The sequence below is a fragment of the Balaenoptera ricei genome, chromosome 10, assembly GCF_028023285.1.
Source record: "Balaenoptera ricei isolate mBalRic1 chromosome 10, mBalRic1.hap2, whole genome shotgun sequence".
In the NCBI taxonomy this organism is placed as follows: Eukaryota; Metazoa; Chordata; class Mammalia; order Artiodactyla; family Balaenopteridae; genus Balaenoptera; species Balaenoptera ricei.
Window position 1 is genome coordinate 85,082,448 of NC_082648.1, and position 19,480 is coordinate 85,101,927.

Below are 19,480 nucleotides of genomic sequence, written 5' to 3' on the forward strand. Positions count from 1 at the left end.
TGGCACTGCAGTGGCTGTATGAATCAATGTGCTAATTTTCTCTTTTGTGATGATTTGTGATAAATCACCTAGAATTTCAGGTATTTAAAATTCAGAAGGACATAATATGGCAAATTTCTCCATTCTCCATCTTTTTCTTTCCCTATGGACTCAAGGAGTCTGCCACTTTTAATAACTACGACCTCCTACTTTTATGCCTATGTTCCATTTCCCCTCAATCCAACTGAGAGGAAGAACTCAATACCTGAAAGACATCTTTGATACCTCATCCATTCATTTTATTCTTTCAACAAATTTATTGAGAACCTACTATGTGCCAGGCACTGTATGAGGCACAAGGAATGCAAAGTTGAACAGTGACAACAAAAACACACACAATTCCTGTCCTCATGGAGTTTACAATGTAGAGGGTCTACATTAATCAAAAACATATTAAATTACAAAGGTGTTCAATGCTAAGTAGTGGTATGTGTTCGTGTGATAATGTATAACAGTGGGTCTTACTCTGGTGAAAGAAATTAGGGAATGCTTCCCTGAGGAAGTGATGAATGAGCTGAGATCCAAAAGACAAATAGGAATTAACTAAGTGATGAAAGTACTTCAAGCCAAAGGAATAGCATGAACAAAGGTTCCTATGGTGGAAGAGGCACCTTGATTCTCACTTATTCCAGACAGTTAAAGTGCAATGAGGGTAGAACACAAAGAAAGTGAAACATGGTGCAAAATGAAACTAAGAAGTAATAATAATAACTAACCTCTATTAAATGCTTTTTAAGGTGATGTGCCAGTCATTGTTTTAATGTTTTGAGACATTAACTTTTTCAACGTTCAGAATTATAATATAAATAGTGGTCCTAATACATAATCTCATAGGCAACATAAAATATTTTTGTTTTAATCATAAGAGCAATGAAACGCCATTAATGTGTTTTAAGCTAGAGGTGAAACTGGGGGTAGGTGGGTTGCCTTGATTAAAACTGCACTTCAAAAAAGAGAATTCTCCCTGCCTATAAAAATGAATCAGGAAGGACAGAGCAGCTTAGGAAGACCAGTTAGGAGTCGACTGCAGTAATGCAGGTAAAAAGTGCTGATGGTAGCTTAGATTAGGAAGGTGGTAAGTGAAGAGAAGTAGACAAATTTACAAGGTAAAATAACAGGACGCAGTAGTGAACTGATTTGGGGGTGGGGGGTTGCAGTTAGGGAGAGGAAGGTGTCTAAGAGGAGTTCTAGGTTACCAGCTTGGAAACCAGGGTGATGGTGGTACCTTAGATTGGATACGTTAATAAAAACTTAAAGAGGAAGTTTTAACCCCTGTATTGACAAGTACTGAATAACAATAACTACAATAAAAATCCAAAAGGAGTTTCTGGTTAATTTTTTCACATATATTTGCCTGCAATCTTATATAGCCATTCTTACATGGCTTAAATAAAAATAATGTTTCATTACAACTAGTGTCACATGGTGATCTTTTGAATTCTAGGATAAAATGAGAAAAGAAAAAAAATACAAGATGCCAAGAAAATGTTGTTCACATACGTAAAATTAAAAAGGAAAACACAAATATCATTTTCTTCCCCTGATTATTAACATCTCTGCTAGGGACTTAGCAAAGACATGGCAACTTTATATCTAATTTGTGGTCATTTAAAAACTCTGGTAAGTTTATTACAAGTTGATTCCTATATTTCTCACACAGCTAAAAAGGTTGAGGTTAACTTAAAAAAAATTCTCCCCTTATCTTTTAAATAGTTTGAATAATACACACATCATACACACACACACTTTAAAAGTATTATTATTTATGTTTAAAAGAAAAACAGATAAAAGACCAACAAGTGATTCCTTTCTCCACCTCAGGAAAAATCTGTGAAATAAGGAATAAGATAAAATAAAAGCATATAATTGGGATTTAAGTAAAAAGAGCAGGTTATTGTGGTTTCAGTCAAGTCAGTTGTTCTGTCTGAGCCTTAAGTTTTTTATTTAACTTTTAAAATGTGAATAATACCTACCTCCCAGGTTTGCTGTGGGAATTACATAATGCTTTTGGAAGTGTTTTATTAATTTTAAATCTCTATAAAAATAGTAATCACTATAAATTTTTAAAAGTCTAACAAAGCATACAGAATATTCAGATCCACATTAATTATCATCTCTACTGTTTATATCATTTTCTTGAGAAGGCCAAGTAAATTGAAAATAAGAAAAACATTCAGCATCTGTAACACTAAATAATTATAACACATAAATTTAAAATTCATATAGAGCAAATAGCTCAAGTCTGAGAAACACTGCAAGCTCTGAAGAAGTTAATGTACCATCAATCCTGCTTTTCTATAATAGAGACTGCTTTTGTTGACTATATACCTACAGATCAAAAGTACTCTACTAAGGATATAAGCTATACATTTAAAATATTTAATTAGACCTTTGCTTTTAATCTAAAACTATATAATAGTCTTAGATTAAAATGGTTTAACAGGATTTTTAAAACACTCTGAGGTAAAATAATAACAATTTAACTTGTTCTTTGCTGTATCCTTAGCTCCCAAAACAGGGTCTGTATTTTAAATAATGTTAATTAAAATGGACATTACAGAAAAAAAAAAAAAGGCCAGTACCATTTTCAATAAAATCTAAAATCACTCCAACACTTAATGTAAAATGAAACATGTATTTCCTTCCAAGTACTTAGATAGAGGGATGGCTATATAAGTCATGCCAAACAAGCAAAGCACCATAAAGTGTCCGAACATGGTTGAAAATTTGAAAATTTTCAAGTATCTTAAAGAAAGAGCAGTCCAGCTGTTTCATGTTCTATCTTGGTTATATTTATGTTTAAGAATGTGAATTTTAAAATAGACCCCACTTAGTTTAATTCTATCAGAAATATATTTTAAATTGTTAAAAGCCTCTGTTTCTTAAATACTCAAACTTTTATTTCATAATGCATGATTGAGATTCTCTCTCGTGTTGGTTTCAAACTTAAAAATCCCTAGAAAATAGAATTCAAAATTTACCAGTTTTTCTTATTATAGAAGATAATATATATAAGTCACATAGAACTTTAATCAAAACTAGCATTATAAATTTGACATGTGCAAACATCCACCTGTTGTGATACTACAGGAATGGTATGAAATTGTTTTATGTACGTGAAAAGAAAATTCTCTGAAAACATTCCCTTCTTTAAATAGAGGAAAGATGAAGGTAAAGAACTAATATAAATAGTATTAGTTAAAATTCTTACAGTTACAAATGCTGCTAAATTTAGCAGGATAGTTAAATTACTCTTTTACTTCTAATGATAAACGTTTAAAGGAATGTACAAATAATGCTTTTTAAATCAGTTGGCCATATACTCTAATGTCTTGCTTTTTTACAGTTTGTGCTTTTTATTTTAACATTTGTGCCATCTTCTTTGTTGAAAATTATAGCTTCAACTTACACAGTTTACCCATTACTTAAAATGATTCTTTTTCACATTTTCAAGTTACTTCATAAGCGCAGTAGGGTGATGATTTTCTAGAATTTTCAAACCCAGCCATTAGATATTTATTAATTTGATTGGATTTTTTACAGTAATTATAGATTTAAGTACATAATTTTAATAACATTTAAAATGTAAGCCTCCTTTTATTTTACATTAGCCCTAAAAGCATCTGAATCTTTGTAAATAATAGTAAATTATTAACAAATAGTGATAAATAGTGGGAACACATAGATTTTAATTTTTCTTTTTAAAAAATGCCTATAATGTAATATCAAAATTAGGAAATGACATCTTCTATTCATTAGGCAGGTAATTATCTTACAGTATGCGTTGACTTCCCTATATCACACCAGTTTAAAAGAGGGTTAAACCCCAAAACACAAAACAACCAAAAGACTGTAATGCCCGTACCTAGTATTTTCTAAACTGGCTTTGGAATAGTCACCACTTCATCACATTCTATTTCATTTTATTGTCTTTTCATGAAAAGGAAAGTCTTCCACTAATTGGTAACATCACATTATAAATATAACCACCATACTCCAGAGCTATAATTTAAGTTTCTGACTGCCACTCCTGCTATTCAACTGTCATCTTCTTTATGTGATGGAGAAGAGCATCTTTTTCCAAGTGAGCCTCTGCAAGAGCTGTTTTAGCTTTAGCCAATTCCTGTTTAAGAGATTCATTCTCTTCCATGAGCTGAAATGATAAATTTGGAAAATAAGAAAACTTAACCATTTTCAGAAAACACAAACTCTTTATATAGTATCAAAGGTATGACACATGAGTCAGTAAAATTACCCAATGCTGGTGGGGATGCACTTAAGCTGAAAACTGCTTTGAGAAGTTATTTGGAAACACATACCAAGCACTTAAAAATGTCCATAAGTTTTGACCCAGCAATTCAAAACACTAATTAACTTCTAATTTCCAAATCTAATAGTGATTTTGTTTAATTTCAATTTCTCTTAAGATGCTGCTGACCTCACCACTCCTTGTTAAGCCTCTCTCCTCTTTTGCCTTTTATGCTACAGTTCCTTCTTGTTTATCCCTCTCTACCTATGGACTTTTCATCTCTTCCTCAGCTGTTTAAGAACCCTTAAATTTTTCATATTCTATTAAATTCCATAATTGGTCGCCTTCTCTTACCACTGGAGCCACTCTCTTAGATGCTCTCATCTACTCCTGTGGTTCCAATAACTATAGATAGCCTGATCCAGCACAAGCCTCTATCTTGAGCCCCAGACCCACATTCTGAATATCTCATTAGACATTTTCATCTAGATATCAATAGGTCTCCCCTCATTAAGACTTGGTTCAAGCATTTTATCCTCTTAGAACCATTCCCTAACCCCTAACCAGGAAGATGTGATAAAACTTTCTCCACAGGAAAACACATTTACACAGATATATTAAAATAAATTCGTTCAATTTCAAAGAGTTCTCAGACCTTTTAGTACCAGCTTATGAATGCTTGCCTTACAGACCAAGTTGGGTATTTCACTATATTTCCCAAACTCTAGTACATATAACACATGAAACAGTATGTTCTGACTACCATTTACATGCTCCTGTCTTTCCCACTAAACTTTGAGTTTCTTAATAGATAGGGAGTGGTATACTGTTACAATTCTATATCCTTAGCTTAGAGTTGACATCCAACAAATCCTGTTAAACAGGTGAATGAACTCATTCTGTGGTTCTATCATAGAGAATTAAAATTCTGCTGGACAGAATTTTATAACAGCAAAAAATAAGAAGCAACTCAAATATTAACAAATGTTAAGAGGAACCTTTAGAAATGACAATACATCCACACCCATATTAATCTGCCACTAACAACAAATATGAAGCATCGACTATACTTGAATTAAAAAAACAAATAAAATACATATATGAAGCATACGTAGCAATATGGAAAATATCTGTTAAACAATGTTAAGTAAAAAAAAAATACAGTTATATACACTAGAATAGTAATTGTTTAGAAAAATTATGGAAAGAGCCTGGGAGGAAAAATTAAAAAATACTGATAACACTGTAGGAGGTTACAATATGTTAGAGTTGTTTTAAAATATTTTTCCAAAGTTCTGAAATATAACAATACTTTTGCAACTTAAAAATAAGACAACAAAATGAATATATCTTCCAAGAAGCCTTCATAGATTCCAGAAACTGGCACTGTCCCACAGTTACTCCTTTATCTTCCATCAGACTACAACCTCTGTGAAGGCTGGGAATGTCCATACCTTGCTCAACACTGTATCAACAGCATCTAACACAGTGCCTGGCATATAACAAGCACTCAACAAATGTTAAATAAGTAAATAATGTCTGAACTATTTAATATTTATTTTAATTGCTGAAACTGAATGAGAATGAACTAGTTTTTCCATTACCTGTTCCCTAGTAAAGTCAAAGGAGCACTCAGGAAAGTTGACTGACCGAGAAGGCCAAGGAACCTCTGGGCTCGTCTGAGTGGCTTGAGTGACACTGCGTTGTTTTTTCAGATCACACTTTCCACTGGTAAGCAGCACTGAATCACTTTTGACATCTTCTTTCAAATCATTTCTAGAGTTAAGCATCTGAGAATCTAATACAACAAATAAATACTCAGATAACATTTCTAAATACTTGATAAATCTTAAGTTCTCTTGTGAAAAACTAATTTAAAAATGAGTATCTCTATTAGTAGGAAGACATTATGAAACAGAAAAACAATAAAGTCAATAAAAGAAAAAAGCTCATTCATTGAAAAGATGAACAAAATCAAAACCAAAAGCTCATCTGTTGAAAACATGAATAAAATTGATAAAACCTTAGACGGACCAAAAAATAAAAAAGGAAACAAATTACTAGAATCAGAAATGGAAGAGGGGACGTTACTATCAACCTAACAGAAATAAAAATAATTGTAAAGGAAGACAGTGAAGAACTGTATACCAATAAATTAGATAACTTAGATGAAACAGAAAAATTCCTACAAAGACACAAGCTACCAAAATAGACTCAGTAAGAAATAGACGCAAATACAACAGGTAAAGAGATTAAATCAGTAATCAAAAACAATTGATGGTGCTTCAGGTATAGCCAGATACTGGAATTCATATGATGTCCTCAGGAGTGTCAATTTAGGAACCTGACTCTCTCTACTTCTCAGGTCCACTTTTCTTCTCTTCTGGATTAGTTCAGTCATATGATGGCAAAGGTAGCCTCTGGTGACCCCAAACAAGTAAGTTTTACAGCCTGTGACCCCTTCTCTCTCAGTGACCTTTTCAATTCACAAAAAAAGACTCAGAATGCTTGGGTCACAGTCCATTCATGTATCACTCAGTGTCCCAAGGGCTGAAATCTTTTGATCGGCCCTGCTGGGTCCCATCTCCATTTTTGTGATAGGGTCATATGATTGCTAAGTCCACCAAAATCATGTGCAACAGTCATGATAGAAAGGCAGTTCACCATATCAAATTATATTGAGCAGACAAAAGAGTAATACTGCTCAAAATAATTTTTCCCCTTAAAAAGATTTCCAGAAGGGGTTAGCTAAGTCAAAGAACAAAAATATTTTTTAAAGCTTTTGTTCATATTGCCAAATTACCCTCCATAATGGTTCTATCAATTTTACCCCTATTCTGTATGTATAAAAATGGAGTAGTTCCATCATCATGGATAAATGACATCAAGTTGAGTTTTAGTCTGTTCTTGGGTTCATTATATTACAGTGGTCTCAAATCAGAAACTACTTTTTACAATATTGTCCTGTACTGATTATGTTTTTAGTAGTATTAACTAGGAAAAAAACTACAAAAACTGTTGTATTGGTTCAGACTAGCATACGATTCAGCTTGGCAGTGACTATAAGAGAAATCCTAAAGTACTATGCCATGGAAAAGCCAAATTCTCCACTCTTTCAACCTCAAAAAATTAGTAACACCCCTAAAATTCTACTTGTTTACAAATTTATAACATACTTTTGGTTTTCAAACTTTTAGAGGAGCAAAACTCTTCTTTTAAATGAAATCTGACATAGAATGCTAATATGAACTAAAAAAAAAAAAGCTGAGTTATATAGGCTGTAGTGACGAAAATAGAGGGCCCAAGGCCCATTCTATTTAGCCTATATCTCACTACTCATGGGATTCTAAGAATAATGAAAAAAACACTGACCAAACAATTCTGAAACCCATTTTATTTCAATCACTGGGAAGTGGAATGAGGAGAGAAAAGGGAAGGAGAGGAAAAGAAGAGAAGAGGAAGAAATATGGGAAGAGAAAAAGAAGGAATGAAATAGAGGAGGGAGGAGAGAGAGCTAGAGAGTGGAGGAGACAGAGGAGTGAGGATGGGAAAAGAGGAAGAGGGATGTAGCTGTAACTGGAGATAAAGATGGAGAGTTAGCTGTGAGTCTGTTTTGCATATACACTCATTGGTAGTACCTTTTAGATTCCACATATAAGTGAAATCATCAGTATTTCTTTTTCTCTGACTTATTTCGCTAAGCTTAATATTCTCTAGGTCTACTCATGTTGCTGTAAATGGCAGAATTCATTCTTTTTTATGGTTGAGTAATATTCCACAGTGTGTGTGTTTTTATATATATATATATCTCATATCTTCTTTATCCATTTGGGTTGCTTCCATATCTTGGCTACTGTAAACAGTGCTGCTCTGAACAGAAACAGACTCACAGATACAGAAAACAAACTAGTGGTTACCAAAAGGGAGAAGAAAGCAGGCAGGGGCAAATGAGGAATATGAGACTAAAAGATACAAACTACTAGGTATAAAATAGATTAAAATAGATAAACAACAAGGATATATTGTATAGCACAGAGAAGTATAGGCATTATCTTGTAATAACTTTTAATGGAGTATAATCTATAAAAATACTGAATCACTATACTGTACACCTGAAACTAATATAATATTGTGAATCAACAATACTTCAATTAGGAAACAAAAAGAGGGAGAGATAAGTAGGGAGGAGCAGGTAGGAAGGGAAAAGGAAGAGATAAGAAGGGGAGGAAGGGGGAGGAAGAGGCAGGAAGAAGCAAGTGTAAAGATGGGAGGGACTGGAAAGGGATAGGAAAGGAGAGAACCTGTAACTGACAAGGGTAATTGGAGTCTATTACTATAGAAAGACATATTTCCTTTTATTTACTTTAAAAGAACTTCTTTCTAGTTTTTAAGACAAATTTTGATGAACAAATCCATGCCCCTCATGGATGAAATGTGCATCTTATGACAATGTACATTTTTCCCCTAGCATAGGCTCTGCTAGTTATTTTCTAGATCTTGTACCTTGGACAAGCCATTCAACTTACCTAAACTTTAATTTCTTCATTTGCAAAAAGGAGATGATAAGAATACTTGCCTTAATTATCTCAAAGGGTTATGGTAAGAATTAAGTGTTAATATTTAATGTAAAAAACTTCACAAACTGGAAAGTATTATTCAAATATTAATTGCTGTTAGTACCACAGTTGGTGTTCAAAAAATATCTGACTTTAAATCTAGGTTTTAACAGTTCTCTGTTTATTCAGACAGAAGATGTCTATTCATTTATCTTCTCTGAGTGTCATACAGGCACTCTTCCGAGTTTAGGTTTTACACTTTTCTTTAGGTTTAGTAATTTAAAAATTCTTCCCTCATTCCCAGTGAGGAAGTATTATGGCAATGATTCTAAGGCTGTATATGGCAAAGAGCTGTTCATCACAGACCTTTAAATATACAATGCCCCATCCTACCCCCAACATTCCAATATAATCTATTGGGAGGTACTCCCTCACAACACTTTTGCTGAGAGTCAATGTCACAATGGCCACTGTCTCAGATGGGAGTATGCCAGGTCCTAGGTGTGTTGGGTGCAAGACATGTTGAGAGACAGGACACTACTATTAAAAGTAATTAACAATAGATGGCATAGGATATACACACATACCATATATACACACACACACACACACACACACAACAAACATTTTCCGTCTTTTTCTCTTATAATAGTGTTATTAAGTTACTCAATTAGTCATATTTCACTGGAGCAACAAGAAACTGTAGTATACCTTTTTAATTTTCTGAAAAATTATTTTAACTTTCTCTTTACTGAAAAACTAGTCTTTCCCAAGAAGTGAGGAGTACTATGATAAGTGGCAATAAATAAATAAATAAATAACAAAAAAACACCTATTCCTTCATGATGAACTTTTTTTTAATCACATCCAGAGCAGCTGCAAGTATACTTCATAGTACACTAAAAGAACAGGAAGGAGTAAAGAAAAATATTAGGTAAGCTGCTATTATCACAGCAACAAACACCTAAAACTAATTTTTGAAACACCTACTAGTCAGATTATTCTGAATGCTCCTGTTTCCTAAATAAATTTGTTTTAAGGGAGAAAAACTCAGCATACCTTAAAATTTCTTTCCTTATTTTTCTTTTTTGGCTGTGCCACGTGGCTTGCAGGATCTCAGTTCCCCGACCAGGGATTGAACCTGGGCCATGCAGTGAAAGCACCGAATCCTAATCACTAGACCACCAGGGAACTCCCATACCTGAAAATTTCTTAAAGAGCTATTTGAGAAAGTAGGGCCATTCAAATTATTAACCCAAAGTGCTTCAAAATTCTAAGAAGCAAATAAAACTGTTAAATACTTGTTTATCATGGCTAATATATTAATTTGAGTCGTATTTATGATACATTATCATACAAGCTTTATGTGCGGTACATTAGACTATGTTATATTACGTACATCATACACTAAAGACCCTCATACAATTCATTTCCACATGATAAGAAAAATAACATAATGTAATCTGCTTCATGATATTGCTCTTAGGAATACACTGAAATAAAACATGAGACACTCTGTATAAAACAAAGCATACTTGCTTATGCTTAAAACATGTTGTTCTTTCCAGAGACAATGGAAAACTACTTTAAAATAAATTGTCTTAAATTTTGTACAATGCTAATATCCTGAATAACACAACAAACTTTTCCATCGTCTCAATGAGCTTTTGAAAGGTACATCAACAATTTACAGGACTTCCCTGGTGGCGCAGTGGTTAAGAAACCACCTGCCAATGCAGGGGACACAGGTTCAAGCCCTGGTCCGGGAAAATCCCACATGCCACAGAGCAACGAGGCCCGTGCACCACAACTACTGAGCCTGTGCTCTAGAGCCTGCGAGCCACAACTACTGAGCCTGCGTGCCACAGCTACTGAAGGCTGCACGCCTAGAGCCTGTGGTCTGCAACAAGAGAAGCCACTGCAATGAGAAGCCCATGCACAGCAATGAAGAGTAGCCCCCACTGGCCACAACTAGAAAAAGCCTGTGCACAGCAACGAAGAGCCAACACAGCCAAAAATAAATAAATAATTTTTTTTAAAAAGTAATGCTTAAAAAGAAAAATTTACATACATGAGTACTGCTGCTAAATTTAAATAATACCCTGAGTTTTGATTCCCACTTAAAGAAAATCTAGGATATGCTTTTCTCTAACATTTCATCACTACCTAAATGGCTTTGCTGAAAAGATCCAAGTGTCACTGTAAAAACATGAAATAAGAAAAATTATATTCCTAAAATGTAAAACATTTGATAAGGAGCAAGAGTTTTCAAAAATGTAAGAAATGAAGTGTATAAAAATGTGACATATTCTGAAAAGATAAATATGTGATTTTTTTTTTTTTTTTTTTTTTTGGCCACACCGCGGGACATGTGGGATCTTAGTTCCCCGACCAGGGATCGAACCTGTGCCCCCTGCAATGGAAGCGCAGAGTCTTAACCAATGGACCGCCAGGGAAGTCCCTCATATGTGACTTTTTTTTAACCCATACAACTTTAAAGACAAATCCAAATGGAGTTTCCATATTGAAATGATCTTCATGCAAATATATGCCCTTGCTGGACCAGTGATTCACTTTTGCCTTAGCTACTACATTAAAATACAATTCACAATTGGTAAAATATGTATTGATATTTGACTAATTATAAAATATAGATAAGAAATATAGGGGAAAATACAGAGAAAATTTTTTCAAAGCACCTTGATTTTAAATTAGTTTTTACTCATTAAATTGATGTCTGTGTAATTCTTTATTTCTCCATTATGTGTATGCAAGTGGATATTTTTCTTCAGATATTATAAACCTCTCATTTAAAACAAATATTTGTTTTTGCTTTCTTTAGCAAATAGTAATCAATCTCACTCAGTTGCCAATAAATCCCCAAGAATTAGAGCAAGGATTGTTTTAAATTTTGTCAAGTATAGATATTTTATTTGGGACTTCCCTGGTGGCGCAGTGGTTAAGAATCCACCTGCCAATGCAGAGGACACAGATTAGAGCCCTGGTCTGGGAAGATCTCACATGCTGTGGAGCAACTAAGCCCGTGCGCCACAACTACTGAGCCTGTGTGTCACAACTACTGAAGCCCGTGAGCTTAGAGCCCGTGCTCTGCAACAAGAAGCCCACGCACTGCAACGAAGAGTAGCCCCCACACCGCAACGAACACCCAACGCAGCCAAAAATAAAATAAATTAATTAATTTTAAAAATATTTTATTTTCTGCTACATTTTTATGTCAATGACAAACTTTATTGCACTGATATCAGAGAAATGGCCTGCATGAACTCTATGTTTTGGAATCTGTTGATATTTTCTTTGAGACTGAATTAATAGAGAAGTTTTATGGGTATTTGAAATTACCCGTTTGTTGAATTCAAATATATATATATATATATATATATATATATATATATATATATATATATATACATACACACACACACATATTTATATTTATGTATCTATATTTGTACTCTGAGAGGCATGTAAAAGTTTCTCTATGATTGTAGCATCTCAATATGATATGATTCCATTTCTCTTTACTTCAAATAGGTTTGCTTTATATTTTTTAGTTATGTTGTTAGATGGATAAAGGTTTATGACTGAGGTATGTTTTGGGGGATCTTTTATCAATATGAAATCTCTCTCTGAGGCCAATGACTTTAAGAGCACCTCAATAAAGAAGATATATAGATGGCAAATCAGCATATGAAAAGATGCATACATCATATGTCATCAGGGAAATGCAAATTAAAACAATAGCATGCCACTACACACCTATGTAGAATGGCCAAAATCCAGAACACTGACAACACCAAATGTTAGTGAGAACATAGAGCAACAAGAAATCTCATCCACAGCTGGTAAGAATGTAAAATAGTACAGTCATTTTCTTACAAAACTAAACGTACTCTTAACCATAAGATCCAGCAATCACACTCCTTGGTATTTACCCAAAGGAGCTGAAAACTTATGTCCACACAAACACCTGCATGTGAATGTGTACAGCAGTTTTATTCATAACTGCCAAAATATGGAAGCAACCAAGATGTCCTTCAGTAGGTGAAATAAACTGTGGAATATTCAGACAATGGAATATTATTTGGCTCTAAAAGGAAATGAGCTATTAAGCCTTGAAAAGATATGGAGAAACCTTAAATCATATAACTAAGTGAAAGACGCCAATCTGGGACAGCTACATACTGTATGATTCAGGTCTGACTCTGGATATCTCTTGAAGGTAGAGCTGATAGATTTTAGGTGACCTACTATTTTTTACTTCAAAGATCAGGTTTTTAATTTTCAAGGATTTCTAACTGGTTATTTTCCATAAAAGCTTGTTCTTGTTTTGAGTTCAAAATCCTATCATCTGTCTGAGGATATTAATTATATTTCTTTAAAAGTCTCAACTTTTCTTCAGCACTCTGGAGCACTGGAGCACTCTGCTCTGCTTTTTGTGTAAGACAGACCTGCAGTTTTGGGATCTAAAGCATCTGGGAGCAAGAGCCATACAGCAAACCTAACTTCTCACACCTGAGCTATCTTCACCTGAGCTTTTACCATTAATGAAAATGACATTTTGATCTTTCTTGACCTGACTTCTATGTTTGCTGTAGCTGTTCCCCAGCTCCAGAGAGGAAGGACTCTTCAGTCAAGAGTGCCCCACAAACTGCTTCTACCTCAGCAATAGTCTTCTCTTTCATGGTTTCTGGCTACAGATTTTTCTGGTTCGCCTCTTATCAGTCCCTCACATTTCACCCTCAAGTAGCTACTAACAAAGTGAGGACTAGAACACCTAGGTCTACCAACTCAAGCTCTTTCCACTACTCCACACTACCTTAGAAGACACAGTCCTTACATGAGGAACCTTAGAAATCTTGCTAGAATGGAGATACAAGCACTAAAACAGAACTAAATACATAGCAATATACTATAAGTAACTAATGTATGGAGAATAAGTACTCAAGAATTTTAAGAAGTCACATCAAGTTATAGAGAAGGGTTCGTTGAAAAGGAGAAGCTTGAGATAAACCTGGAAGGACTTCATTCAAAACACATTTGTAGAATAGATACTAAATCAATTGTAGATGAGTTATTCCTGAGCTAGAGGTTCATACATGGATATTTTAACACAATGTCCTCAAAGTGTCCCTAAATCATCTACTACTACATATGCACACACATATAAAATAGTATATAAAAAGTATGAGTGAAAAAAAAAACAATCGGCATACTAATAATGTCAAATTTCAGTTAAATGTTCACTTAAACTGTTTTCATATATACCTCTGATATGAAAAGAGCCATCATCATTTCTCTCTACCACAAGATGATCAATATGAACAGTTACAGGAGCTGGTTCAAGGGATACTGTACTACTACGAGGACTGTCATCCTACGGGAAAGAGAAATAGTATTGGCATGTTGTTATTAAAGTAAAAGATAAAATTAATCATCTTCAATTAATCATTTTCTTAAACACTACTTCAGCCAATAATATTCTTAATGAGTTCGAAATATATCTTTAACATGCTTTAGTTCATACAGTGAGAAAACTGCTCATTTTATTTTGATATTTTCTAATTTCTATGAAAAATCTCTACATTATCACCACAAAGACCAACAAGTTCATATTTCTAGACATGAATCAAAGTCCAGGTAGGCAAAGTGAACATTTGTAACATGAAAATATAAAAATATTTGTTAACATACTTTTAAATTTATTTTTGTGTTAGAAACTTGTATCTTCATTGGCATCACTGTTGCAACAGTTTCATCTTCCAAAAAATGTTGAATATTCATAAGAGAAGATATAAGAAACTCAGTGCTAAAGTTTTCTATATGGCACTGCAGAAAGCCATTCTTTTCTGCAAGCAAAGAGTGTATTACAGCACCAGGCCCACTTTCAAATCTCAGAGTAATCTCAGGAGAGGATTTAGAATGAATTACAGCTTTATGATCTGAAACTGTGAAAAAAGAACAAATAAAAATTATAACTTTGTAGCACTACTCAAAAATGTCACTCTCAATTATTTGTCATTAAGAGGTACTGTCACTTTGTACAATGTTAAAGCAATAATAAACTTTTAATATTTACACTTAATTTATATTTACAGTACATATACCACATGTACCCAACCCTAATTTTCCCAATTTCCATTTTTATAGACAATCTTTCTACTGTAATGATGCTGCCTTGTCTATACTTTTCTAAAATATTTATTTATTTATTTATTTATTTTTGTCTGCGTTGGGTCTTCGATGGTGTGCATGAGCTTTCTCTAGCTGCGGCGAGCAGGGAGCAGGGGCTACTCTTCGTTGTGCTGCGCGGGTTTCTCACTGCAGTGGCTTCTCTTGTTGCGGAGCACGGGCTCTAGGCGTGCAGGCTTCAGTAGCTGTGGCACACAGGCTTAGTTGCTCCACGGCTTGTGGGATCTTCCTGGAGCAGGGCTCGAACCCGTGTCCCCTGCATTGGCAGGCAGATTCTTAACCACTGTGCCACCAGGAAAGCCCTGTCTTGTCTATACTTTTATATATATTTTTATTTTTTGGTAACATGGAAAAACAAGCCATGATATAAATCTGATGATGCATAACTCAGATATTTTGAGTGTGTCTGAGTGTGTACATATCTATACATTTATAATGGACAACTGTCATGAAGAAACAGTCACGGCATTTAAAGTGACTCAAGTCATTTCTCAAGTAGTGACAAAAGCCTAACGTTTTGTACATTCTTCACTAAAATTGGGCCCTTAAATAACTGGAAAAGCAAATAGAGAAGACACTATTAAAATGTTACTACTAGAAGACAATCTTGAAACTAAAATAATAGCAAAGGAAATATATATATGTTTATGTTTATATTTATATTTACATTTATTTATGCCTTGGCCTTGTTCCAAAAAAGAATTTGAGGTGGCTTACAGAGCTATAAATACTTGAGTTCAAAACAAATTTCTTTAATTTCAATAAACACCCATAGAATATCTTTAAAAATAAAAGTTCCTAGTGGAACTACTAAAGTGAATTGGCCCTCATGGTAACTATTTTGTTTATTTTACATTACCTAGCTCCAAAAAGAATAGGAGAAAACATGCACATGGTATAATCAGATTAAAAAAATAAGTAGGGAATGGAAAAGTAAAGATAGGTGGTAAGATTATTAACTCAAAATACATTATTTAAATTTCTGTGCCAAAGGTAGACCAAAAATAACTTCCTAGCAGCAAAAAGAAAAATACGATCCGTTTCACAATTCATAGAACCCGTGAGTTAAAAACAAACTGTTCTGGAAAGGTGAAGCTGTTTCAGTTATTGAGGGTCAAAGTTATCTGTCCCATGGGCCCTCATAAGAAGACCCCATTTATCAAATTCATGATGGAAAGATGTTTAATTTTCCTCAGTATGCATGTGAATACTCTAGTCTTACAGAAGTCAAATGTATATATATTTATGAAGGGGAGAAAGGTGCAAGAAATTAAAGATACGTATATTTATGCACCAGGGATACATCTCCACATGCAACATAAAGTGGAGAGTTGTTTTTAAAACTTTTATTTCAGGTAAAAAATGATATTTAATTAATGTTAGCACTATTTATTAACAATTCAAAATAAATAAATAGTATAGATACTAGAAAAGATCAAAAATACTCCTAGGGAATCCCCTGGTGGTCCAGTGGTTAGGACTCAGTGCTCTCACTTCTGGGGCCTGGGTTCAGTCCCTGGTCGGGGAACTAAGATCCCACAAGCCGCGTGGGACTTAGCTGCCAAAAAAAAAAAGACTCCCAAAGAATTCTTTAAACAATTAAGAACTCGATATTTTAATTTTTTAAAATAGAAGGTAAAAGAAATGGTCACAAACTGATCATGGTTAGTGTTCTTTCCTGTACCAAGAAAAACAAGAGTTAACTAACTTGTCTATTTAACAGTAAGAGCAATTGAAAACAAACAATTTGGTAAATGTGATTTTATTTTGCCTTTTATCTATCTATATATCTACATATGTCTATCTACACACACACACACACACACACACACACACACACACACACACACACTACTCACTCCAGGGAGCTGAGAGCCATAAATAATTTCAAACAAAAAAGAGTATTTAGAACAGAGATAAAACAAAACAAAATTCTCATTAGTCAAAAATCACTCCTGCTTATTACCTTTTATGCCATGAAACTTATATTAAGGTCTTCCTATTAAAGGAATCCAAAGTCCACCCATTATAGAAAAACAAAAACAAACAAAAGCAAAAACAACTTTGCAGTTTTAACTGTTCATGTCAGAGTGACAGTGTATATAAACTGTAGATCAAATACAATCTTTGTTCATATGGCTTATTAATGTTTTAAATGTTCAAGCTAAACTATTTTTTTCTCCTTTTCCCTTTATTCTCTTTCCCTTTCCTTTCTTTCTTGTTATTTTGTTTATTTTTAAACAACCAAGACAGCTGTGAAAAAACAAGGTATTAGACAGCACTGACTGTATAACCCATACATATAAGGCATTTCAAAATGATTTCTTCCGTTAGGAACAATATGAAACAAAGTAATAAGTGGGACATGGTAATAAGTGGGCTATAAAGAGAAGTAAAAAACTGTGCAAAAAAGTGTTTGTGTTGGGTATAGAATAGGGTCTAGCTTTTGAAATTTTACGTTCAATCTTTTTTTGTTGATCTTTCATTGACTACAAAACCTTTCCAACTATATACTTATCTTCCTCCATTTTGTATGCTATTGGGATTTACACTTGCTAATATGAAATTCTTGAATTTTTTTTTAGGAGATACATTGTAAACTGCAAGGCCTACACATAGAAAAAAGCCAGGAGCCAATTTTTTTCTATGATGCTGGTTTATAGACAAATGGCACATTTACTTGCAACTCCAAGGATGTGAGGTGATAGCATACTTATTTAATATCATGCAGGACTATATGTATTTCAACATGTTATATATCAGATATAGCATTCTGTGTATATAGCAAAGAAAAATATTCCAGCTCAGTGACTTTTCAAAAGAACACTGTCATTTAAATTTCTTAGTATAACTATTTTAATAAATTCATTTCTTTAAATAACTGAAAATCGTGAGTGATAATTCCATATAAAGTTTGAGAAAGGGACAGTTTAATGTGGTATTCCTCATCATACACTGTGTATTTTGTCACTTATATCCCTCTATGTCTAAGTGAATGTGTTGATCTTAGAATGAAAAACCATAAGAACAGGATACGTGATTTTACCAAATATCAAGTAACATGCCAGACTCAGGAAATGTTTGCTTATAAGCAAGATAATGGAATACAAAAACTGACACTTATTCTATTGTGGAACTAACTTTGACCTTTTAGGATTACTTTATCACTCTTTTAATACAGAAAAGATTTTAGTTTTCTCAGACCTATCATCTCAAAGAATGGGACGACTGAAAAAGTAAAAGATGAACTTAACAGCAGAAACAGAAAGAAATGAGGGAGTACCTCTTCAACAGGTTATGTTTCTAATAACTTAAAGTACTTTAGTGAAATATGGTAATCTGAAAGAACAAATCTCTTGCATTATTATAAATAAATGTCATTTTCCTTGAATTCATTTATATCAAAGACAGAATTGCTGATGAGTCATATGGATAAAAAACAAAACAAGTTTAGGCTTCCTTGGTGGCGCAGTGGTTAGGAATCCGCCTGCCAATGCAGGGGACACGGGTTCAAGCCCTGGTCCAGGAAGATCCCACATGCCGCGGAGCAACTAAGACCATGCTCCACTACTGAGCCTGTGAGCCACAACTACTGAAGCCCGCATGCCTAGAGCCCATGCTCCACAACGAGAAGCCACCGCAATGAGAAGCCTGCGCACCACAACGAAGAGTAGCCCCTGCTCGCCACAACTAGAGAAAGCCCCCGCACAGCAACAAAGACTCAACTCAGCCAAAAATTAATTAATTGATTAATTTTTAAAAATTAAATTAAAAAAAAAAGTTTAAATCACATTAAAGTCTTACCTACTGGACGATTACAAAGGTAATGCCGTAGACTGATATTGCCTAACTGATCTGGTGTCACTTGGTCCACTTGAAGACAGATTTCCATATCTTCCCCTCGGATGTCAATTTCTCCATTAACACCAATAATTTTAAACACCACAACTGACATCTAATAAGGATTGCATAAATAATATTAGAATACCAAATAATTCAAAACAAAATTTAGGAAATAACACAGGACACTACTATAACCTCTAAAAATACAACTGTGACTTAATAAACCAAAAATATATTTGTGATCAACAGAAAGCAGTTATTGCACTACAGTGATAAACTTCTACTTCCTTTCTTCCTACTTAGTCAAGAGAATATTTTTTGGTCACAAAGATTAATTATATGACATTTCTGTGTGAAATTATTTTCACTAAAAGCTTAACTTATTTTCTAAGTCATCCATAAGAATATTTCGCTGGGTGAAGATGGCTTAAAATAAACCAGTAACATTTCTTTTGTAGACAGCCCTTCATAAGGACTGACCACCATCTTTACTATCAAACTTTTTCAAAGTGTATTTAAATTGAACTAAAATAAAGATCAAAATATAAAGAATTGAAAAAAGAAACATAGAACCTTCCCTCCT

The 19,480-nt window shown here is 33.8% G+C and overlaps 1 protein-coding gene across 1 annotated transcript in view; it reads right to left on the reverse strand.

The window, feature by feature from the left end:
- Nucleotides 1-295: 295 nt before the first annotated feature.
- The window catches only part of BLTP3B (bridge-like lipid transfer protein family member 3B), a 95,760-nt gene continuing 76,575 nt past the window's right edge, over nucleotides 296-19,480 (reverse strand). The window contains 6 exon segments of the mRNA XM_059936740.1: nucleotides 296-4,083; nucleotides 4,085-4,192; nucleotides 5,893-6,086; nucleotides 14,131-14,239; nucleotides 14,557-14,810; nucleotides 18,859-19,009. Coding sequence (XP_059792723.1) covers nucleotides 4,042-4,083; nucleotides 4,085-4,192; nucleotides 5,893-6,086; nucleotides 14,131-14,239; nucleotides 14,557-14,810; nucleotides 18,859-19,009 — 858 coding nt within the window. The 3' untranslated portion in view covers nucleotides 296-4,041.